Raw genomic sequence first — 23,991 nt, forward strand, 5'->3', positions numbered from 1 at the left:
GCAGGATTCGAACCTGCGACCGTAGCGGTCGCGCGGTTCCAGACTGAAGCGCCTCTAACCACGTGGCCACACTGGCCGGCCTCCTAGCCTTTTTGATTAGGACTCTGTATCCTTTTAATCATGCAGACTATAACGTTCAACATACTGCCCAAACAGAACTTAAGCTTCTCCCACCATGTTGTAACCCTCTCATTTTCAAGGCACAAACTGGATAAGGCCCTAAAATGACAGTAACTGTTACTTCTTGAGATATCAGTCAGATTCCCTAGAGTTATTCATATGTGATGGTTAATTGTTTGCTTGGTCAATGGATTACAAATGCAGTCTCTCACTATAATATCGAATGCGCTACTAGTAGTAGTAGCAGTAGTAGTAATGAAATATCTACTCTTGCTCCATTTAAAAAATTAATTTTACATATCTTGTTGTGCATCACCACTTAATAGCTCTGACAATTATTAAAATTTCTGAAGAGCACAGCAGTCATTTTAGGACCTGTAGGTTTCAAGAGGCAATAAGTTGACGTGAGTAAATCACTAAACTTGACAAAAGAATGAAACAAGCATATTTTATGTACTTCTGTAAACAGTTATATTAATTCACTATACATTCTAATGAAATTTGTGTAAAGTACAGAAGGAAAAAACTGGTATCAGTCTAATCCTGCTAAGGCTATCACACAATTAATGTCCAGATTCCTGAGTTGCAACTGCATCTGGTGCTTTGTATCCAAGCTGCTCCTCTGGATTGTGGGGCCAGAAAGTTGGCCTGTTGATAGGGTCTAGTGCCTAAATAAAAAGAATAACTTGATTACACACCGCACACAAGAACAAGATCATATGAAAACAAACAGGCTGTTTAATGAATACAAGTAATGGACATGACTTAGAAACCCATTCACTGCCCAAGCATCCAGAGCATATCGCTTGCCACATATCCAGTAATTAAACATTCTCTGCAGCTCAAGTGTTTTAAGGTAAGTCTTTCCGCTCCCAGGACTGGAATGACTCCTTACCCTCTCCCTTAAAACCCACATCCTTTCGTCTTTCCCTCTCCTTCCCTCTTTCCTGATGAGGCAACAGTTTGTTGCGAAAGCTTGAATTTTGTGTGTATGTTTGTGTTCGTTTGTGTGTCTGTCGACCTGCCAGCACTTTCATTTGGTAAGTCACATCATCTTTGTTTTTTTTATATATATATATATATATATATATATATATATATATATATATATATATATATATATATATATATAACAAACAAAAGCGCTGGCAGGTCGATAGACACACAAACAAACACAAACATACACACAAAATTCTAGCTTTCGCAACCCAACGGTTGCCTCATCAGGAAAGAAGGAAAGACAAAAGGATTTGGGTTTTAAGGGAGAGGGTAAGGAGCCATTCCTATGCTTTCCGCTCCCGGGATAGGAATGACTCCTTACCCTCTCCCTTAAAACCCAAATCCTTTTGTCTTTCCCTCTCCTTCCTTCTTTCCTGACGAGGCAACCGTTGGTTGCAAAAGCTAGAATTTTGTGTGTATGTTTGTGTGTCTATCGACCTGCCAGCGCTTTTGTTTGGTAAGTCTCATCATCTTTCTTTTTATATATATATATATATTTAAAAAGAAAGATGATGAGACTTACCAAACAAAAGCGCTGGCAGGTCGATAGACACACAAACAAACACAAACATACACACAAAATTCTAGCTTTCGCAACCAACGGTTGCCTCGTCAGGAAAGAGGGAAGGAGAAGGAAAGACAAAAGGATATGGGTTTTAAGGGAGAGGGTAAGGAGTCATTCCAATCCCGGGAGCGGAAAGACTTACCTTAGGGGGAAAAAAGGACAGGTACACACTTGCACACACACACACACACACACACACACACATATCCATCCACACGTACACATACACAGACACAGACACAAGCAGACATTTGTAAAGACAAAGAGTTTGGGCAGAGATGTCAGTCGGGACGGAAGTACAGAGGCAAAGATGATGTTGAAAGACAGGTGAGGTATGAGCGGCGGCAGATTGAAATTAGCGGAGATTGAGGCCTGGCGGATAGCGAGAAGAGAGGATATGCTGAAGGGCAAGTTCCCATCTCCGGAGTTCTGACAGGTTGGTGTTAGTGGGAAGTAACCAGATAACCCGGACGGTGTAACACTGTGCCAAGATGTGCTGGCCGTGCACCAAGGCATGTTTAGCCACAGGGTGATCCTCATTACCAACAAACACTGTCTGCCTGTGTCCATTCATGCGAATGGACAGTTTGTTGCTAGTCATTCCCACATAGAACGCTTCACAGTGTAGGCAGGTCAGTTGGTAAATCACGTGGGTGCTTTCACACGTGGCTCTGCCTTTGATCATGTACGCCTTCCAGGTTACAGGACTGGAGTAGGTGGTGGTGGGAGGGTGCATGGGACAGGTTTTACACCGGGGGCGGTTACAAGGGTAGGAGCCAGAGGGTAGGGAAGGTGGTTTGGGGATTTCATAGGGATGAACTAAGAGGTTACGAACGTTAGGTGGACGGCGGAAAGACACTCTTGGTGGAGTGGGGAGGATTTCATGAAGGATGGATCTCATTTCAGGGCAGGATTTGAGGAAGTTGTATCCCTGCTAGAGAGCCACATTCAGAGTCTGATCCAGTCCCGGAAAGTATCCTGTCACAAGTGGGGCACTTTTGGGGTTCTTCTGTGGGAGGTTCCGGGTTTGAGGAGATGAGGAAGTGGCTCTGGTTATTTGCTTCTGTACCAGGTCAGGAGGGTAGTTACGGGATGCGAAAGCTGTTTTAAGGTTGTTGGTGTAATGGTTCAAGGATTCCGGACTGGAGCAGATTCGTTTGCCACGAAGACCTAGGCTGTAGGGAAGGGACCGTTTGATGTGGAATGGGTGGCAGCTGTCATAATGGAGGTACTGTTGCTTGTTGGTGGGTTTGATGTGGACGGACGTGTGAAGCTGGCCATTGGACAGGTGGAGGTCAATGTCAAGGAAAGTGGCATGGGATTTAGAGTAGGACCAGGTGAATCTGATGGAACCAAAGGAGTTGAGGTTGGAGAGGAAATTCTGGACATGCAGAATATTTGTGTATAAGGTAGTGGCATCAATGGTTACAAGGATGGTTTCCAGGGGTAACAGACTGGGTAGGACTTCCAGGCGTTCGAGAAAGTGATTGGTGTCTTTGATGAAGGATGGGAGACTGCATGTAATGGGTTGAAGGTGTTGATCTACGTAGGCAGAGATGCGTTCTGTGGGGCTTGGTAACCAGCTACAATGGGATGGCCGGGATGATTGGGTTTGTGAATTTTAGGAAGAAGGTAGAAGGTAGGGGTGCAGGGTGTTGGTGGGGTCAGGAGGTTGATGGAGTCAGGTGAACGCCGGAAGAATGACGATGGATCGGTCAGCCTTCAGATCACAGATAGCCTGGGCTTCAGCAGTGGTGATGTTGGGAGTAGGATTTAGGTTTTTTAAGAAAGATTGAGAGGCAAGGCTGGAAGTCAGAAATTCCTGGAAGGTTTGGAGAGGGTGATTTTGAGGAAGAGGAGGTGGGTCCTGCTGTGACGGAGGACGGAACTGTTCCAGGCAGGGTTCAATTTGGATAGTGTCTTGGGGAGTTGGATCATTAGGAGTAGAATTAGGATCATTTTTCTTTGTGGCAAAGTGATATTTCCAGCAGAGAGTACGGGTGTAGGACAGTAAATCTTTGACGAGGGCTGTTTGGTTGAATCTGGGAGTGGGGCTGAAGGTGAGGCCTTTGGATAGGACAGAGGTTTCGGATTGGGAGAGAGGTTTGGAGGAAAGGTTAACTACTGAATTAGGGTGTTGTGGTTCCAGATTGTGTTGATTGGAATTTTGAGGTTTTGGAGGGAGTGGAGCTGGAAGTGGGAGATTGAGTAGATGGGAGAGACTGGGTTTGTGTGCAATGAGAGGAGGTTGAGGTTTGCTGGAAAGGTTGTGAAGGGTGAGTGAGTTGCCTTTCCGGAGGTGGGAAACCAGGAGATTGGATAGATTTTTAAGGTGGAGGGTAGCATACTGTTCTAATTTGCAGTTGGCCTGTAGGAGGATGCTCTGAACAGCCAGTGTGGATGTGGGAGAGGAAAGATTGAGGACTTTTATTAAGGATAGGAGTTGACGGGTGTGTTGACTGGCTGAGTTGATGTGTAGGTGAAGGATTAGGTGGGTGAGGGCAATGGAGTGTTCAGTTTGGAACTGGTATAGGGACTGATGGAAAGAAGGGTCGCAGCCAGAGATGGGAACTAAGTGTGAGGCCTTTGGGGGTGACGCCAAATGTCAGACAGGCCTGAGAAAATAAAATATGGGAGTGTAATCTGGCTAGGGCGAAGGCATGTTTGCGGAGAGAATGTAAATAAAACTTAATGGGGGTCGTTGTGGAGGTGTTGTGAGGGCGACATGGTATTAGAAGGTGGAAAGTGTAACATGAGGCTGAAATGAAAATGAAAATAAATATAAAAATATATGGGGAGAGATAAAGGTGAACTAGAAAGCAAATGGAGATCTGGTGTGAAAAAAGGCGAAAAAGTGTTGGTTAGAGCTGGGCTATGTTGATCCTGTGGTGAACTTGTGTAGGTAGACAACAATGTGCATGAAGGTTAGGTGGTTGTGTTGCCATATATATACATACTATATATATAGTATATATATATATACTAATAGTTGAAAATTTCGACTAGATCACATAAATAACCATTATATATAAATAACCATTATATATAAAATAGAGGGAAACATTCCACGTAGGAAAAATATATCTAAAAACAAAGATGATGATGAGACTTACCAAACAAAAGCACTGGCAGGTCGATAGACACAAACATACACACAAAGACACGTCTGCTTGTGTCTAAGTGCGGATGGATATGTGTGTGCGCGCGCGCGAGTATACCTGTCCTTTTTTCCCCCCTAAGGTAAGTCTTTCCACTCCCGGGATTGGAATGACTCCTTACCCTCTCCCTTAAAACCCACATCCTTTCATCTTTCCCTCTCCTTCCCTCTTTACCGACGAAGCAACCGGGGGTTGCGAAAGCTCGAATTTTGTGTGTCTATCGACCTGCCAGCGCTTTTGTTTGGTAAGTCTCATCATCTTTGTTTTTAGGTATATTTTTCCTACGTGGAATGTTTCCTTCTATTATATATATATATATATATATATATATATATATATATATATATATATATATATATATAAAAAAATCACACACACACACTAATAATTTTCAACTATTAGTGTGTGTGTGTGTGATTATATATATATATATATATACACACACACACTAATAGTTGAAAATTTCGACTAGATCACATAAATAACCATTTCCTCCCATCTAATCAGATTTTTAGGTTAAAGAACCTTCATATTCATACGAAATCTCCGAATGCAGTAAACAAGGTTCAGTGATAATCTAAATACAGAATACCATCTTTCATATGTATAACAGGTCTAGCTTTGGTTACAGCTAGTATTAGGTCTTTGTTAAATTCATAACTGATAGAGACTTCGGAGATACAATCTTTGAGCATAGCGAGGATTACCTCATCTGTATGCTTTCTTTCATAACTAATTTTTCACTCACTTTTCTTCTAGGACACATTTACAACTAGCATGAAATCAAGCTGTCAAACAATTTCAGTAACTTAAAACGAAGAGACTGTTTTAGTCTCCAGTTTACAATTGTGCACTATCTGGGTATTTGTTAAGTATAATCGTAGGATTGATTTCCAGCCATCTTTGCAGTATATGGAAGGCTTACAATTACTACGTAACAATAGCAGTGAACTACATGCAACACATGAAGAGCCTGCAGGAAGGGTCAGGCTTACACTGCAGAACATACTAGGTGGCAGTGAAACATAACATAGCATAATGATATGGTTCTTACCTGGTCTGGGAAGGCATCTCTGAAATCTTCCATAGTCATTTGCTCAAATGGTAAGATAGAACGCAGCTTATTTGCCTCTGCTTCAAAGTTGGCTATTCTTTCATTGGAAGCTTTAATGTAATCTTCAATGGCTTTTTTCTGTAACAATGATTTTTGTTAATACAATATGAGAAAGATATCATATGAAACCCTGTCAGACACGCCACAAAATTTACACCTTCAAATGACGTTTTATTGCCTACAGGTTTAAATTTTACATCTAATACATGTCTTACAGATTTCCAAATTTTCTTTATATTAATGTTTTTGTAAATTTTGACAAATTGGCAACTTAAATTACATTCCAGTGTATGTCTAGTCTGTTTTCGTTTACAACTTAAAGCCCGAAGTTTCTTTCAGCTAAAGCTTACATGCAAAATATACACCACCACAAGAAGAAGAAGAAGAAGAAGAAGAAGAACAACAACAACAACAACAATCACAGAATGATGATCAAGACGGGACGTGTGTAAAAAATTAAAAACTGAATAGTTCCACAAAGCCATTACATGAGGCATGTGTATAGAGGTGGTATACTTTCCACCACCGTGGTATATTCGAAAACCTTCTAAGTTTGACTATGGTTCTTCATAATGGTACAGCTGCTCCTCGTTTCATGAACTTCAAAACAATGGGCAAAAGAGTATTGCCATTACATCCCAGAAAGAAATGATTGTTCCTTTCACTCTAACCTTACAAATAAAAGATGTAGTACAATACTTATCTATGGTAAAAATCACAATGCTTCCACAGCAACAGTAAGGAAACACTTGTGTCCCCTTGCCTGTTGACTACAGAACTCCTAGCCTACACAAATCATGGAGAAAAAGAGTTCAAAAATTAATTTGGAAACTTATGCAACTCAGCATTCTTGATCGCTGACAATCCAAATGATAGGCGTGGCAGTAAGAACATGTGTTATATAAAGATGGGACAAAAACACTTGGAAGCCAAGCAACTTGTGAGCCATTTGCAAGCATGTTCCTAGATAGTGTGTAATGCTTGTGAACAGCTTGTGTGAAGTTAACTCAGCTTGAGCCACTAGCTGCTGATTCTGCCAATGAGTGCGAAGGCTCCGAGTGGATGGCACTGTTGTGTGCTTATAAATGTGTACATGCTCATGAGCAATGTGGTTCACAGAATGCTCAGGCGAGGTTAGCTTTTTCCCACTGAGCAGCTCGTGAACATATTGTTTTAAGGGGTGCGTGCACTTCAGAGCAAAACTCTGGGATGCTGGCAGCAATTTCAAACAAACTTGATATAAATATGAATGGGGAAACAACAACAAACTAGGACACCCCTATACTAGATGTGATACTGAAAATTTGAACTTTTTACTTTTTCAGGGATCCAACAATAGCAGAGGTCCTAATACTGAGCCCTGTGGCACATCTTGTTTAACAGTTTTACTACTAGATAGGATAGTGGTTATGGAAATATTTGTTAGCGTAGTACATATTGATTTTCTGTATGCATAATGAGTGCATGTGATACAAATATAGTAGCATATAATATTAGCATAATTCTGAGTTTGTACTTCCAACACAAATGTGAATGAGTGAGCATGTGAAGTTACTCACAATACCACTGTATAGCAAACACTTGTTTTCACAAATGTGAAACAACAACAGTAAGATCAACCTGTTGGTAAAAAGTCAATTACAGTTTCAGATGAGACATTATTACCCACTTATGGGTGTTTCTTTTTGTGTCAACCAAAAAATCCTCCACTTCTTTGGCCACATTGTGAGAAGAGTTGGAGACAACTATGGATGGAAAGATATGGGCCACAAGACCAAGAGGAAGAGCAGGCACAAGACCAAGGGGAAGAGCAGCACGCAGGTGGAGACAGCAAATCAAGAACATATCTGGAAATGTGATGCATTACATAATAAACATTATTTAGGGTCAAGTTGAAATGGTTTGTCTGATTTACAACTTACGTGATTTTGCTTAAAACTGGTGGCCAGCAGCAGCATTGTCATGCACTAGCTGATGTTACTTGTGTGGAATGCTCAATTCCTCATCACTTCCCCTTCCACTACAATGAACACAGCTAACACATGAAAGGGTGTTGAAACTACACACCACTGTCAATATTTTTCTTTGTGCCAGTGTGTCCATTAATAGTGTGCATAAACATTTCAAAACATGAAAAATGAGCCGTAGCAAAATTTGCTCATTTGAAGAGCGCACCGCAGTGCATAGTTTAAAGCAGTCGCCTTCCGTTTCTGCCAGTGGCGCCGCTGTGGCAATCACAGCTTTCGTGTCTTCCTCTGGTGGGAAAGGGGAAAGTTGCCTGTTCACATGCATTTAAGAGGCGCTATGAGCTCGGTAGTCGGTCAATCTGAGTTGCCGAGTCTGGTTAGGGCGTCAGTCGGAATGAGTCTGGGGGCAGTCTGTCAGTCTCGGCGAGTAGGTCAGTTGGTCCGCCAGGTCAGTGTGGAGCAGTCTGTGTCTGTCATCCGGAGTGCTAGGATGCATTAGGTCGCCAGTCTGCTCGAGTTTGTGCAGGCAATGGACATTGGCAGTTGGATAGATCAGTAGGTTGGTCTCTTCTCGGGGCAGGGATGTCTGGTAGCTTTAGGGCACGTTTCTTCTGTAGGGGTGGGTCTGACCAAGTGTTCGCTTAGTCAATGTCGGTCTGCCGGCTGGAGTGACAGAATGTCTGTCGTTCGGATCGACCTTTAAGGCCGGTTGGATTGATCGGTTGGTCGGTCATGCACCGAGACACAAGATGCCTTGTCCGTCTTGAACGTCGGTGCACGAGGCCGCCACGGGAAGTGCTGCACCAGGTCTTCGCCAGACATCACCGTTTGTTAGAAGTTAAGTGACTGTTGATATGTCGTTTCATTTACTTGTCAAATTCTACTTGTTTTCTTGGTCACTCTCTCGTCCCCAGCTTGCTCATCTGTCTCCCATCCACATTTGTTAGGCAGTTAGTGTCTGTCTGTCAGTCTGCCATATGTTAATAGCTGCCTCTGCCATGTCCGTCAGATTCGGTGTTAACAAATTTATAGAATTAAGGTAAAGGCTGAATTCCTGAAATATGTTTTTAACTTGCCTATCATCTTGCGAGGCGGTATATGTATAATGTAGAGCATGTTGTACATTTTATTTAAGTCTGAATTTCATGGGTTTTATTTAAATAGTCATTTTTATGAAGTTGCCACCCTTCCACCGTAAGAGCCCTTTTAAAACAAATTGCACTTTTGGTAGCAAATAATATCTTAGTGTGATTGTTTCTACCATTTCCATCCCTCTTATGGGGTGCAAAGTTAATGTGTTTGTGTGAGTTGTTAAAATGTTTAGTTTAAAGTAATCTGGTGTGTTGCAGGTTTGCACCAGTGTAATTTTTCAGAGGTCGTTGTGAGTGGTCGTGACTATGGTGACTATGGCCGTGTTGAAAGAGAGCGGAAGCTTCTCAGCTCGAAGGCTCCTACTGTAAAAAAATTGTTATTCTGCCTCTGAGTAACTGTAACTTGTTATTTAGAGGGTGCTTTCTGGCTAATTTTAAATCTGTTTTGAAAAGGCTTTTAGGAATAAAATTCACATTTGTTAAATGTAATTTTATTTTCCATCAGTTACTTCCTGGTAACTACTTCCACGCTCACCTAGTGTGATTAAATGTGTTAATGTTCCTGGTGATTTGCTAGTAAAAAAAAAAAACTTTAAAGAAAAGAACTTGAAAGTGTAAATTCACGGTTCAGAAAAATTTCTGAGCCAGAGCACTCCACCATGTTTGCATGGCATGCACTGGTATTTCTTATACAGAGCCAATTCAGCCATCAGTCCCTTACATTCTATTTTATATTGCATTTTCAATGCCTGTTGACAACTTAATACATGCTTATACCTCTAAAAACGTCCTAGGACTACATGCCAATTTCACACCTGTATATAATTCTCCACTCTTAATTCAACCACTGGCATAGTCCATATCAATTCAGTCAGACTAGGAAAAAATCTTACCTTCCTAGTCTTGGATGTTACTGAATTTAACACATGTTAAAATGAAGGATTAAGTAAGGAACATGTATTTTGTTGTTTTTGAAAAAAAAAAAATCTGCTATGAGGTACAGCTCTCCGAAGACGACACTGTGCATACCATTTTGAAGATGTCTAAGGCATTCAGCATGACCGGGTTGCCTCCAAACAAGTCTCCGACGATTGTCTGGTTGAAGGCATATGCGACAATCATCGGTGAAGAAAACGTGATGCCAATCCTGAGTGATCCTTTTGGCATGTTGTTGGGCCCATCTGTATCGCGCTGGATGGTGTCATGGTTGCAAAGATGGACCTTGCCACAGACATCGGGAGTGAAGTTGCGCATCATGCAGCCTATTGCACACAGTTTGAGTCTGAAACATGATGTCCTGTGGCTGTACGCAAAGCATTATTCAAATGGTGGAGTTGCTGTCAGGGTTCCTCCAAGCCATAATCCTTAGGTAGCATTAATCCACTACAGTAGTAGCCCTTGGGCAGCCTGAGTGAGGCATATCATTGACAGTTCCTGTCTTTCTGTATCTCTCCATGTCACTCCAATGTGTCTGGACACTTCCCCTGTTGAGAGCCCTTCCTGGCACAAAGTAACAATGCGGACGTGATCGAACTGCAGTATTTACCATCTAGACATGGCTGAACTACATACAACACAAGCCGTTTACCTCCTTCCTGGTAGAATGACTGGAAATGTAGATCTTTGGGCAGGTTTAGTGACATATATGAACAGTCAAAGGGACTGTGTCTGTGATACGATATGCACAGTCAAAGTCTATCTTCAGGAGTTCTGGGAACTGGGGGGATGCAAAACTTTTTTTGATGTGTGTAGTTAAAACTTTCACAATTTCACTATAGGATGCACAATTTTCAACAGCTGAACTGATATTTGTGAAAAATTCCTGGCAAGAAGTGCAAGAGTGCTTTGATTCATTTTCTTCTGAAGATGGAATTTCTACTTTGACAAGTGTGGTCAGTTTTGCTGTAGTGTATTCATCTGCGGCTTAATAATTTCTCTCCACTTTCTTGATGCACAGAGCATATGACTACTTCACTGACCATGGTTTCTTACCAGGACAAACACCTAACTCTGTAGTTGACTGATTCAGGGTATTTAATTCTTCCTCTATTGATGTAAAATCTGCATCATCTGCACCATGGGAGGCTTCACCTTATTCAGATACTATCATTGTTGCTATTCTCTCAAAACATTTACAACACAAAAAGTCGTCACTTGAAACGTCTTCACTTTGAAACAGTCTTCAAATGTAAACACTTATTCCCAACATGAACAAAGTCTGTTTTTTGTTTGTCTTATATATCACTCTTATCGATATGCAAATAGTCAGCACACTTCATTCTCCTATAGCCCCAGTCAGAAGACATTCCAAACAGTCCTTCACAAAACACTGCAACTGTGTTAACTGGCAGATTACTCACAACAAAACAGAACTCATTGGATGGTCTCAGATTTCTTAGAAGCCTCTTCAGTAAACAAATTAGCACTGAACAACTAAAATACAGATACCTGCAATGAACAACCTCAACAGAGAAACTGACAAGAAACTACAATGAAGTTTAAGAAATAACTGCAACAAAGAAAGTGAAAAATAACTGCAACAAAGAAAGTGATAAGAAATAACTGCAACAAAGAAAGTGATAAGAAATAACTGCAACAAAGAAAGTGATAAGAAATAACTGCAACAAAGAAAGTGATAAGAAATAACTGCAACAAAGACAATAGCAATAAACATTGTAATAAAGAAATTAGTAAGAAACACCTTCGGTGAAGACATACATCACCCTGAAAGTTAAGAAAAATGATTTTTTAAAACAAAACCCGTCCAACTTGAAAGTGGAAGCTCTCATTTAAGGATAATATAGTACTACATGGTACTAGTCAACAGAAAGAAAATCTAACTTTTTTTGGATTGGTATTTTTGGAAAAAAAAATAAATTCTGTAATTATAAAAAAATTCAAAAGGCGACAGTAAAAGAACTTTGGGAGAGATGTCCAGATGGAGGATACCATTGTAATCACAAAGAAATTATCTTTCAAATAAAAAAATTCTAACAAAATATCTAGAACTGGATCATTAAAAAAAAAAAAATTCCAATATTCGCACCTTCAAAATGGTGTTCACAGTCAGCACACTTCATTTGGAGGCCTGTATCTCAGGGCAGGAATTTTTTTGCAGAGACTGAAGGTAACCCCCCTGCCTGAAGTGATATGGATTATGCCCCTGTAGAACTACTAGGCCAGCTAAAGTTAAGTATTGGATCCTCCCTGGAATATTGGTTGTGGTGACAGACTGATCTGTAGCACAGCCTGAGGTCTATGTTAGTGTGGAAGGTGACAATTTGGTTGAGAGCTGGCAAAGCCAACAAATGTGAAAGCAGAAGTACATCCGCACCATATTGAAAAACCGAAGGGAGGATCCAATGGGCAGTTTTTACATAGTAGGCCTACACCAAGTTCTCTTTAAAGTTTGCAAAACATTTAACAACAGTCTTGTGCATGTTTCTGATCAATGACATACCCTTTGATACAATTTTCAGAGTTTATGTATAATATATGTAGGTACATAATATACATCAGAATACATGCTGAAGGCTTGTCCCTTATCTATTATATACTGTGGGAACATACCTTGCAATTTTAGTTTGTATGATGAAAAGTATGTTAAATGTGGAAATATGTGTTAAAATAGGGTGCAGAAGTTGTCAATAGGCCACGCAACAGGTCAGCATATTACCACAACTATTTGACATTCATATTCACTGGCTTCGACAATTCACAACCAAATTATCAATCTTCCAACCTAACAAGGACATTGGCTTACGCCACAGACTGATATGTCACCACAACCAAGACTTCGGGAAGGGAACCCAATATCTCACACTAGCTCAACACAGCATATTTCCATAGTAAAGTTCATGGGTGCTTATATACAGTAGTTAAAACATCTAGCAGTTTGGTTGCCTTTCTGCCATTTTACATCACATCATGCAAATTTTTCATTAGAACTAACCCAAACAGCACAGATAAAGGATGCTACACATGCAGGTAATGACACCTTCCAAATACAGCTTTCCTGTAATTACCAATCCAATTACTCACTGCACTGAAATATTCGCAGGTGAGACATTATATTTTTACTGGTTAATGCTTTATGGGTTGTGATTAGGTTGTTTGCAAGTATAGTCTCTACATTTGTTTAAGGCCTACTTACATGAAAATTTACTGATGAAAAATACTGGTATACACACTACTTGCTCAAGAAAATTTCTTTTTCTATGCTGCAAAGACAAAGGGATGCATATGAGGATAATGTCAATGCTCCCAACCCACTCATTCTCACTTCTAATGCCGCCAATACGAACTCACTGCCTTGATCCTTGAATAAATATTTACTTCATCACAGTTTTACAGCAAAGTGGACATTATCAAAGGAGTATCATAACAGTAGTACTACCAGACAGACTCATATCACTAATATGTTTGTAATGTGGCAACATGGCAGTATTCCATTCACATGCCATCTGCACAGTTCATGTTTAATTATGAAGCTGTGACTTCTACTTCGAGTATTATTGGGTCACGACAGTATCAAGTTGGAGCAGGAGGGAGAAGGCATTAAAAGTAGGAGCCTGTTCACATCATCATTTGCATTTTAAAGGATTTAAAGATAATGTAAGTCAAGAAAGCTGGACGGGTATATTCTACACCCATATGCCCTGAATATGAATCCAGCATTTTACATGTGTACATCTTCATGAGATATGAATTGTTTACAAGAATGGTAAAATTGATATTGAATAGGTTACAAACAGCACATGTGACAAAAATTCATGGGCATCTCTAGTCAATATTCACAGAACCCTTTTGGACATTTTGTTTGCTAATGAATTCAGTGATATGATGTAGGGAATCCTAAGACAAACATAACTAAGATTTGGAATGAAATTACCTGTGACCTTTGCGAAATCCAATGCCTCACAGTTGTACCACATTGCATTGCAAGCATTATCTTTCATTTCATGACAACTACCCTGACAAATGTAGTAACATCTACCAACCAAAGTTTGCTGCTTTGGAGGCCTACACCTCTTAGTAAAAATACAGCAGGCTACAGATCTGTGGAAACTGTATATGTACATGACACTAATATTTGCCGGAAGAAATGACATACTATCTATAATTAACACTAGGATCATAAACTGATAAGTCAATATGTCCCAGTCCAGCAGACCAAGTACAGTACTATAAAAATACAAAGCTCTGGTTGTAAGACATTATCCATTACATCCACACACATTTCAGACAACTCTTAACTACTATAGTTTATTTACCCAATGTTTTGCGTACAGTTCTCCCTGTTTGATATGATGAACTCAAATGCAAAAAGCGGTAGAGTCGGGACATTCATTTACTTCTCACTTTACAGAAATACAACTAGAATATTTGTGTTGTTCTTGAAACGCCAACGAGTGCTTAATTTTAATTTCATCCAGCTGAAACATTGGCAAAAATTTCACGCCAGCCTTAATCCGATGTACGAGTATATCAACGAAGGGCTACTGGATCCAGTCCACTGTAAATAAGTGATGTAATTCATATAAGACACTTACTATTTCTTTTTCCTGTGCTTCAATCTGTGGTGTGACGTTGTCGGCCGGATATGGAACTTTCAATGCTTCATACTGTTTCTGGAAATCGTCAACCATAGTTTTCAATGGTACGCGTGTTTTGTAATACGTCCAGTCAATCTTCGGCGGGTTTTCTGGATTTGCCAGCATTCTGTGCAGAGTGAAATAATGTGAAACCCTTTCCCCATTTAAACGACTAACCAAATTAACAGAATCTTAAGAGCAAAATACCTTCTAACGTATGAATCAGATTTTGCTTTAAATGCGACGAAAAATGACTTCTGATCTTCCGGTACTCTTTCGGCCATTTTTGCCCAGTCTATGGACACTTGTCTAATTCTTCTTGCAGCTGAAGCCATTTCTCTAAACTGTAAACTACACTTCCCTTTAACGCTTATCTTACGAGCTCTTTCACGCAGATCTTGCCTTCTGCCTTGCCGAGTACCACGATCGTCCTTGCTTGCCGAACCTTTACGAGCACTCCCGGTTTCTCACGACTACAGAGGCGGGCGTTCAAACAGATGCCGAGCTGCTCCGGAACTCCACGGAGTTCGTATTTCCCGCACTTTCCCATGTTAATAGAATCGTCTGCTACTTGTCGTTCATTCGCCATGTTGGGGGTCGATATGGGCAGAGGGCTGGGCATAAAGAGGATAGTATATTACGACCAAGAGAATCAAAAGTTTTTGTGATAATTTGGAGGCATTAGGATGTTGTGATGCCCAAAAAAAGTTCTAGAAACAGTAAAATTATACGTAAAAGCTCTTGGAGGTCGAAATTACTCCAACCTACCTCGGATGAAAAGAAAATTGTGAGTAACATATACATTGGTGCGGGTAATGCTCGGAGATGGATTATTTTGAAGAAGAAATTAGACTACCAGAGTGATGTTGACTTTGTCGCCTATTTACTAGATCTCGCCGAACCTCTTTCTGGGTAAGGTATATTCAGTATCCTGCAGCGCGAATCTTCTGCATGCATCTCGGATAAATTGCTGTAGCGACGTATCTCCTGTCATAGTAATGATGATTTGGGGGTGTGGTTACGAGCTAGAGGCTGGATACTGCATAAAACTTTTCATCAATCGCTTTCCCGCCATGTTACAAATGACCGATTTATAGTTTTGTTCGATGATGACATGAGTCAGTGAATACTCAGTTTGATCCTCGTACTGCAAAGAAATTACATGACATCGTAATTGCTGATTACTTGCAGGGGAGAAAATACGCACCCCACAGAGAACGATCAAGATAAAAAAGAGGACAGCGATTCGTTGGCAGCCTGTGATGTACAAGAAGATACGGATGACAGGTAAATTGAGGAACAGATATACGATAACGTTTCAGCGATGTATTAAGAGCATGTTTACATATTGTAAGATTACTCATGCTTACTCAGTCGTATTTTAACATTATATATGCGCAGAGAAACCAATGCGCTTGCGCTTTATGTCCACAGTTTAGAGTTGACGTCTGTTTAGTCACCGGCGAGTATCTTCCGTCCGAACTAACGAGAAAAACGCGTCTTGATAATAAAAATCCTCTTCTTCTTTTGTCCTGTACCGCACTCCCGTAAATGCACTTTTCGCAGCTTGACGAACAAAAATAAAATCACATGCAACGATTTGACAATGAAGAGGGGGAACAGAATAAAACCGCTTATGAGCTCTTATTTGTAAGGTCTGTGTTTAATTTGAGTAGTCAGTCGCATTTCATCTTCAGATGCACAAAAAAAAAAGAAAAAATAACTGTAGGAAGAGAAAGATCAAGAACTCATGTAATTATGATCTATGTAATGGGTCCCATTTTGATCATTGATTTTTTTTTTTTTTTTTTTTTTTTTTTTTTTTGCAGCTACGATCATATCTATCTCCCATAACTATCTTAATAATGTCTTTTATCTGATAATAGATTTTTTTCAGTCTCTTCATCCTCTACAGAATTACTTGGCATGTAAACTTAGATAACTATGGTTGGATTGCCTTCATGTCTAGCTTGGCTGTGATAGTGCGTTCATTGTTTTTCATAGTAGCTTTGTTTCATAGTATCTTAGGCCTACCACAGTTCTGTTTTCTCATTCATTATTAGGCCTGTTTTCTTACCCCTACCTGATTTTTGTATTGATAACCTGTTACTGATCTGGCCAGAAGGACTGTTCTTCCAGCCAATACACTTCATTTACTCCCACTATATCTAATAATTTCACCTTATCCATTTCCCTTCTCAAATTATGTAATCTACCTACCTGGTTAATGGATCTAACATTCTACATTGTGACCCACAGAATGCCAGAATGCACATCCTTGTGAGTGGTCTCTGCCTGGAGACCCAAATGGGGGATTATTATACTTCTGGAATATTTTACCCAAGGGGATGCTATCATTGTTAAGCCTTGCAGTATAACTGCATGCTCTCATTGAAAGAAGGCTGTAATTTCCCCTTACCCTCATGCATCTGCATTACATGTTGATTAATGTCACAAGGCCAGACCAGTTAATCAACCAGACTGTTGTTGCCTCTGCAACTACTGAAAAGGTTACTGCCCCTCTTTGGGAACCATGGGTTAGTCTGGCCTCTCCACATATACTCCTCAGTTGTGGTTGCACCTATGGTCTCACTATCTGTGTTGACAAGGAGCACAAGTCACCCCACCTCGGCAAGGTCCATGGTTCACTAACAAGTTGTTTTTCTATTCTCTCACTAGGAGCTATGATAGAATAATAAGGACCAAACCCTTCTTCACAAGTGTTTTGTCCAGAAATAAATTTAACATTAATACTGAAAAAAACACCTTAATAGATGACTATTTTTTGCAGAAAATTACTTTTCCTAAATTTGCTCTCCCTATGCACTTTATTATGTGCATTGTTCAACAGTTACTTATTTGGGAACATTCTGACAAACTTTTCATAAATTTAGCATGCAAGTGTGACACCAGCTCTCATAGCCCTTGTCAAATAATATCCTTCAAATTTATTCGTATTGCACTTGATTATCCACTTGTTATATAGTAGTATTTAAAAAAATATACATCTTCCTGTGTTGAGGAAGTTCTACAGTATTGACATTTTCAGTCTGCTCAGTCTGTCAGACTTCTTTGTCCTTAGCATGACACAGTCAGTTGCAAGTCTCCAGATTTCTTTTTCTGGTACTTTCATTATTTCCCATATTTGTTCAAAATGCCCTCACGCCAATTCCAAGTTCATTTGCAATACCACACAACTTTGACTTTGTCTGTCTTTAGAATCCTTAACTTCCAGATGTATTCCTTTTGAAGATTTGCCTTATAACCGACTCACACCTGTTGCATTTCAAGAAGGCACTTAGCTCCAACCAAATATTTTGTTTCAGGCACTAATTCTCTTTTTAATTATGGTAAAGTGATAATTTGTAGAATTCAACTAATCTGTCATGACCATCCTGATATAATTGGCTAATTGACTTGTTATTGGGCTCGTGGATCTCTGTTGGCTTTGCAATTCCTTGTCATAAAAGTTCCATCTGAACTGATAACTCTTTCTGTTCTTGTGATTGAAGAAAAATTATTTTGTCCTATCAGTGTTCCTCTTATGTTAAGTCACTCTTTCCTTGTATGGGAACCCATGGTACCACCTTAACAAAGCCAAGAATACTTCATATTTCCTGTTCCATCATGAATTAGGACAAAATGCTACTCACCACATAGAGGAGGCATTAAACAAAAGATGGAAAAACTTCATTCATCTCTGTGCAAGTCCTAAGTCTTATTATCCCATCCTAGATTTTCCATTGTTTAATGTTTCTTCTTCTAATATACCCACTCAGTAACACTTACTGCACTGCTCTGTGATACTATTCATATTTTTGTTTCTTTTCTTACCCTAAAAAATGCATGGCAGGTTTGTTGACAAGAAGCTCCCCTACCTGCTCTAATAGTTGGCTGGAGCCTACCATTCCCTTCTTAAACACGAGTTAGATCCATGGGTGGTAACTGCACTCTAAATAGTAGTTGATTGTGGTCAAGTGTCTTGTTGTTCAGTGTCAGGTAAATTCTCCAGTTGTATAGTGGATCTGAAACTATCTCTGCTAATGTGGTTTCTCTGTGCATCACGAGTATGGCACACTGTGTAGTAATGGCAAGCAACTCGTGGACAATTTAACTTGTTCTTCATATTCCCATCAAAGTGTTTTTGTTCTCAGGTACAATGTTTTAAACTACTTTTGTTGTGGGAGCAGATTGGTTAGGGCAACTCCCACTGCATGCTGTGCATAGGAGACTGTCAACTCTACCACTTTGCCAGCTGCCTCAGTCATCCCTCTTTTACTCTGTTTTAATTCCTTTTAGTTGAGGTTAGCCCTTTTTATGTTGCACCCAATTTTCCATTTTAAAGATATGACTCTGATGATTAGTGGGTGCATTTCCAGTCTTCAAAGCTTTGTCTACAACTCATCAGCAGTGGAACTTATCCTGTTGAATGCAGAAAGCTGTAGGACACTTGCCTGGTCCCACCACCTACTGATCTGATTTCTGTTACGTTATTTTTATTATTGTTGGAGTAACTGATGCCCATTACATTTTTAGCCTTCTTGCTTTTATTGTTGGCTAGAAGACAGTTTTGACTCTGCATCTGTCTTCACCTTTGACACAGTTGACGAGGGATAAATTCAGTCTCTCATCTGCTCTGTCCTACATACTGGCCTGACCCACAAATTTTTACTTCTGTGGATTATTTCTCAGTTGTGGCATGGATCTTGTCTTCAGTGTTTCAGTTTTTACAAGTCCTATTTACTCTCATAGGTTCAAATTTCTCATGGATGCCAGTAACTCCAGATGAACACTCTCGTGACTGATGACCTCACTGTTTGGTCCTCAATCCTCAGCCAACCAACCCCCCTATGTGATTCATATGTCTTACAGCAAATGTTTATAATTAAACTAACAGTGTTCAGAGTGCTGCAGTGCAGGCTGTATACATTGCAGTACACTGAAACATTATAGGTATGTTTGTTTATTAATTGATGTGCAAGTGGAGCATTTTCACTTTCTGCTATGAAGTGAAAATCAGAATGTGAAATGTTTTCTGTTTTGACATAATGCACAAACCTGCCACATATAGGGTTCTACTCTGCCACATGTTGTGCAGGAACATCCACTGTTTTCAGCTTAGGTGACTGTGGTGCAGTTTCAGATGTACAGTGACATCTGCATGTTAGAAGCACCTCCTTGTGCAACATGTGATTACAGCTTTTCAAGAACACAATGTATCCACACCACTATTTTCATGCAAAATGGTGTGACGCCATCTGTTACTTGCCAGATGAAAAATGTGCTTTGAGGAATTGTCGGTAATGTCTGCATCAGGATTGTGCGGTCCCCCCAGATCCCTCGACTTGAATTCACGTGACTTTTGGTTGTGAGAATGACTGAAAGACTGTCTATCATGGGTGTATCTGGACACTTCCTGATCTGAAGGATAGTGTACAACACATGACACTGATTTATTTTACTTTTTTTTCCATCACAGTCCATGAATGCGGCAATTGTACTTAGAGTTTTTCAACATCTTTATGATGTATAGAGCCTGCATTGCAGCACTTGGAACATTATCAGTTTAATTACAACTACCTTGTGCAGACCCACTTGAATCAGGATCAGCTTAGCGTAGTGTCTTTATGAAAATTGGGGTCGACAGAAGCGTCCGATCCTATGTGTCGGCTTTGACCCGTGACATACGGGTGTTGTCGTGTGTGACGTCATGACGGCGCAGAGTTTGGCTTGTGAGTGTGGCGTGTTTGTAGATGTCATTGTGTTGTGATTTGTTGTGCTCTCTGGTGGTACGTTCAGGGTTTTCATTTGTGTGGTGTAATGGGCTCAGTTTGCTTTTGCTCATTATCCAGAATTGTTAGTGTCGGCTGTGTTTGTAGTTGAATTAGTTTCAGTGCGTTAACGATTTTGTGTGAAGGTTAATTTAGTGTTGTTCACTGTAGATTGTGTGGTAATTTTAGTAAAATTAATCAGTTGTTGTTTCTGTTCAGGAATGGATATGATGGATAAAATTAACAGTGAGCAGGTCAAGGGAAGTGTTCGATCCCATTGTGTGGCTGTGTATGTTGATATTGGTACCGGGAGAAGTTTTTGTGCTATATAGGCCAAGGGAAGTGTTTGATCCTAATTTATGGGATCGAGAGCTGCTGCTGAGCTACATTGGTCAAGGGAAGTGTCCAATTCCAGACGATATTGTGGCTAGTGGTATTTGGAGAGTTTTGTGATGTCGGCTTTTTCGTCGTTTTGTGTGGTTTTGTATGGGGGTGGGTGTCTAAATTTGTTTATATTTAGTTTGCCCCCACCCAAAAACACCCCGTTTCCCACGCTTGTCCTGTTAGTGTCATTAGGCTTTTTGTGGAAATTGTGTGTGTTTGTTTTCCGATGTATTTTCGTCGTCATAATGTGTATGTACCGACTTTATCTGCGTCATATTGGAATCGTGGTTTATGGTCGTTTCCGCCATATTTGTGGCGTCATGGGTCAAAGCAGACGGGCGGGATTGGACGCTTCCGTATTTCCCAAAATTGTCCTCACAGATAAGCATAGCTAAAATCTCCTTACTAATGAAGGCATGCAACCTGGACAATTGCAACCACAATTTTCTAATAGTCTTTAATCTCATTAAAAATGATCATCATGGTTAAAAAGTGTATATGTCCTGTGGCATTGTTGACTTTGATATCCTACAGGGAGGGTTCAGCCACCTGTCAGGAAGGGTGTCCTCGCTCTGTCCACATTGTCCCCTTTCCTTGCTGATATGTGTAATGTTATATGTGTATTTGTAGAGTGTAGGTGATTCTAATGGATGCGTGTATAGTGCAGTGTCATGTTTCAATATTATTAAAAGGATAGTTGCTACTCACCATATAGCGGAGGTGCCGAGTCGCAGGTGGCACCACAAAAAGACTGTCAGAAAGTGGGCTTTCGGCCAACCCCAGTCTCTGGCAACTGAAGCTAGACGCTGTCAGTTAAATGTCTATGCAGCATACTTGAAACGGCCGTGACAACATGTTGGCAGGTCCACATGTTTAGACTAAGAGGTCTGTTAGGAAAGTACCCCCCCCCCCTCCTGCCCTTTTTTTTTTTTAAACACCTGATCGATTTGAATCTAGCGTGCTTGTTTGAGCTGTCCTTGAACTTTCATGCACTTCCATTGTGACTGGAGATTTGGCCATCTAGAGAGTGTCAGTGTTGGTGAACTCGTGCCTAAGCTGCCAACGACAGAGTAAAAATTACTTCGTGATGAAGTCTCACAGGACATGCTGGACTCAACAAACAGTAACCCCGACTTCATGAACACCCTGTGATGAGTCGTGGGTGTATAGGTACAACCTCAAAACCAAATGCCAGTTGACACAGTGGAAACCTTACTCGTCACCAAGACCAAAGAAGGCCCGCCAAGTGCGCAGCAACGTCAAAGTGATTATGACTTCTTTCTTTGACTCCCATGGTATGGTACAGCATGAGTTTGCACCACAGTGTCATTCACCAGAGAGTGCTGTACGGATGTCCTCCGTCGCCTATGTGATGCTGTGGGCTGCAAGAGACTGGACTTTCGGTCAACAGGAAATTGGTGCCTCCATCACAATAATGCTCCAGCATATTCCTTACACATGATTAAGACTTTTTTGGCAAAAGAAAACTAGAGTCCTGTGCTTCAGCAGGCTCCTGACTCTTGCGATATGGCCCCCAGCAACATCTGCCTGTTCCTCAAACTCAGGAGGCCATTGAAAGGAATGCAATTTCAGACAAGGGAGGGCATTATGGCAGCAATGACAGCCGATCTAAACTCCATTCTGAAAGAGGCTTTTTTGGCATGCTTCCAACAATGTTACGCCACTGAGAGAAGTGTGTGGAGTCAGTGGAATCCCAAGGGAACAACTGCTTTGAGGTTGATTAGGCTTCAGACATTCCAGGTAAGCCAGGTTTTTTTTTTTTTTTTTTTTTTTTTTTTTTGTGGCCAAAGGTAAGATACATTTCTAAGAGACTTTGTATGCTGCAGAAGTTTCACTGGGAAGCTCTTACACATCCTCCATACGGTCCTGACCTGTATTTGTGTGATTTCCATACTTTTAGAGCCTTGAAAACAGATATTATTGGTTATCAGTTTGCTTTGCATGAAGAGGTGCACACCTGTATACAGTCATGGTTCCATAGACAGCCACTAACATTTTTCCATGAAGGCACTGACTGTCTTGTTACACAATGAGATAAATGTATTTACAGTTAGGGTGATTACTTTTGAAGTAATTTAAGTTTAGTTCATTTTTCCAACTGTCTCATTTTCATTTGCTCCTTATAGTTTCAACTGTGAGGAAAAGGCATGGACATGTACGGAGACATGCACACTCCCACATATGATTTCTACTATCCATTTTAATATATTCATAACTAACCACTGTTTGTGTTTTATTGTCAGAGAGTCTTTAAAGTTCCTAATATGTAACCACTATATAAGTAGCTGAGTTGTGCTGTTTGGGCAGCAAAATAACTGATAGTGGCTGAAGTACAGAGGATGTAAACTGCAGTGGAGCTATAGCAAGAAAACCGTTTCAGAAAAAAGAGGAATTTGTTAACATCTAATATAAATTTAAGTGTTAGTGAGTCATTTGTAAAGGTATTTGTTTGGAGCACAGTCTTTTACAGAAGTGAGACATAGACAATAAACGGTTCAGACCAGAAGAGGGTAGAAACATTTGAAATTAGGTGCCATAGAAGAATGCTCAAGATTAGATGGGTAGATTGAGGAACTTATGAGGTGATACTGAATCAAATTGAGGAAAAGTGAGATGCATGGCAAAACTTGGTTAAAAGAAGTAGTTGATTGATAGATACACCTGAAGGTCAAATGGTTGTAAGTGCAGTAGTTATTAGGTGTTGAAAAGACTTGCTCAGGATAAATCAGTGCGGAAAGCTGCAGCAAGTCAGTCTTCGGACTGAAGAGAACAACAACATGTGCCCATGGGCTATTGTTCCTAGAAGATTGTTTATGAGGAAATACTGTGTCACTAAGCATTTACTTTACATTCTGCAAGGGTCCTGATAACTATGTTGTTGGGTACCATGAAGCAAACTTCGTCGCCACCACCACCACCACCACCACCACCACCAAACAGCTATTTATCATAGGCTACTTGAGCAGTATGTCATCACATCTGGTTGCAAGTTCTGTTGTTTAAGAAAGGTTTCGAGATTTATGAACAGCTCTGTGAAATACACTGGTTTGTAGGCACATACTATTACATGGAGTAAAACATATTTGAGTAGCTTATGGTGGAAAAGAAGTGAACAGTTGGAATTTTGCTTTGCATCATTGTCAGTGCCCTTGCTTGACTAAACAAGTTGGGGTAAAACAGTAATAATGAATAATTTCAAAAATTCAT

General features: G+C 40.3%; 2 protein-coding genes across 2 annotated transcripts in view; one reads left to right on the top strand and one right to left on the bottom strand.

The window, feature by feature from the left end:
* Window positions 1-548: 548 nt before the first annotated feature.
* Window positions 549-15,049, bottom strand: LOC126175838 (ATP synthase subunit d, mitochondrial-like). Its single transcript, XM_049922840.1, has 4 exons — window positions 14,816-15,049; window positions 14,567-14,735; window positions 5,897-6,034; window positions 549-788 (listed from the first exon to the last, which is right to left on the bottom strand). Exons 1-4 carry the CDS (start codon window positions 14,941-14,943, stop codon window positions 684-686), a joined length of 540 nt encoding a protein of 179 aa, XP_049778797.1. The 5' UTR covers window positions 14,944-15,049; the 3' UTR covers window positions 549-683.
* Window positions 15,050-15,171: 122 nt separating this feature from the next.
* LOC126176567 (uncharacterized) overlaps window positions 15,172-23,991 on the top strand; it is a 139,471-nt gene continuing 130,651 nt past the window's right edge. Inside the window, exons 1-2 of the mRNA XM_049923727.1 lie at window positions 15,172-15,520; window positions 15,800-15,895. Of these exons, the coding sequence (XP_049779684.1) occupies window positions 15,303-15,520; window positions 15,800-15,895 (314 nt within the window). The 5' untranslated portion in view covers window positions 15,172-15,302. The remainder of the gene's footprint in view (window positions 15,521-15,799; window positions 15,896-23,991) is intronic.

Source organism: Schistocerca cancellata, chromosome 3 (assembly GCF_023864275.1).
Source record: "Schistocerca cancellata isolate TAMUIC-IGC-003103 chromosome 3, iqSchCanc2.1, whole genome shotgun sequence".
Classification (NCBI taxonomy): domain Eukaryota; kingdom Metazoa; phylum Arthropoda; class Insecta; order Orthoptera; family Acrididae; genus Schistocerca; species Schistocerca cancellata.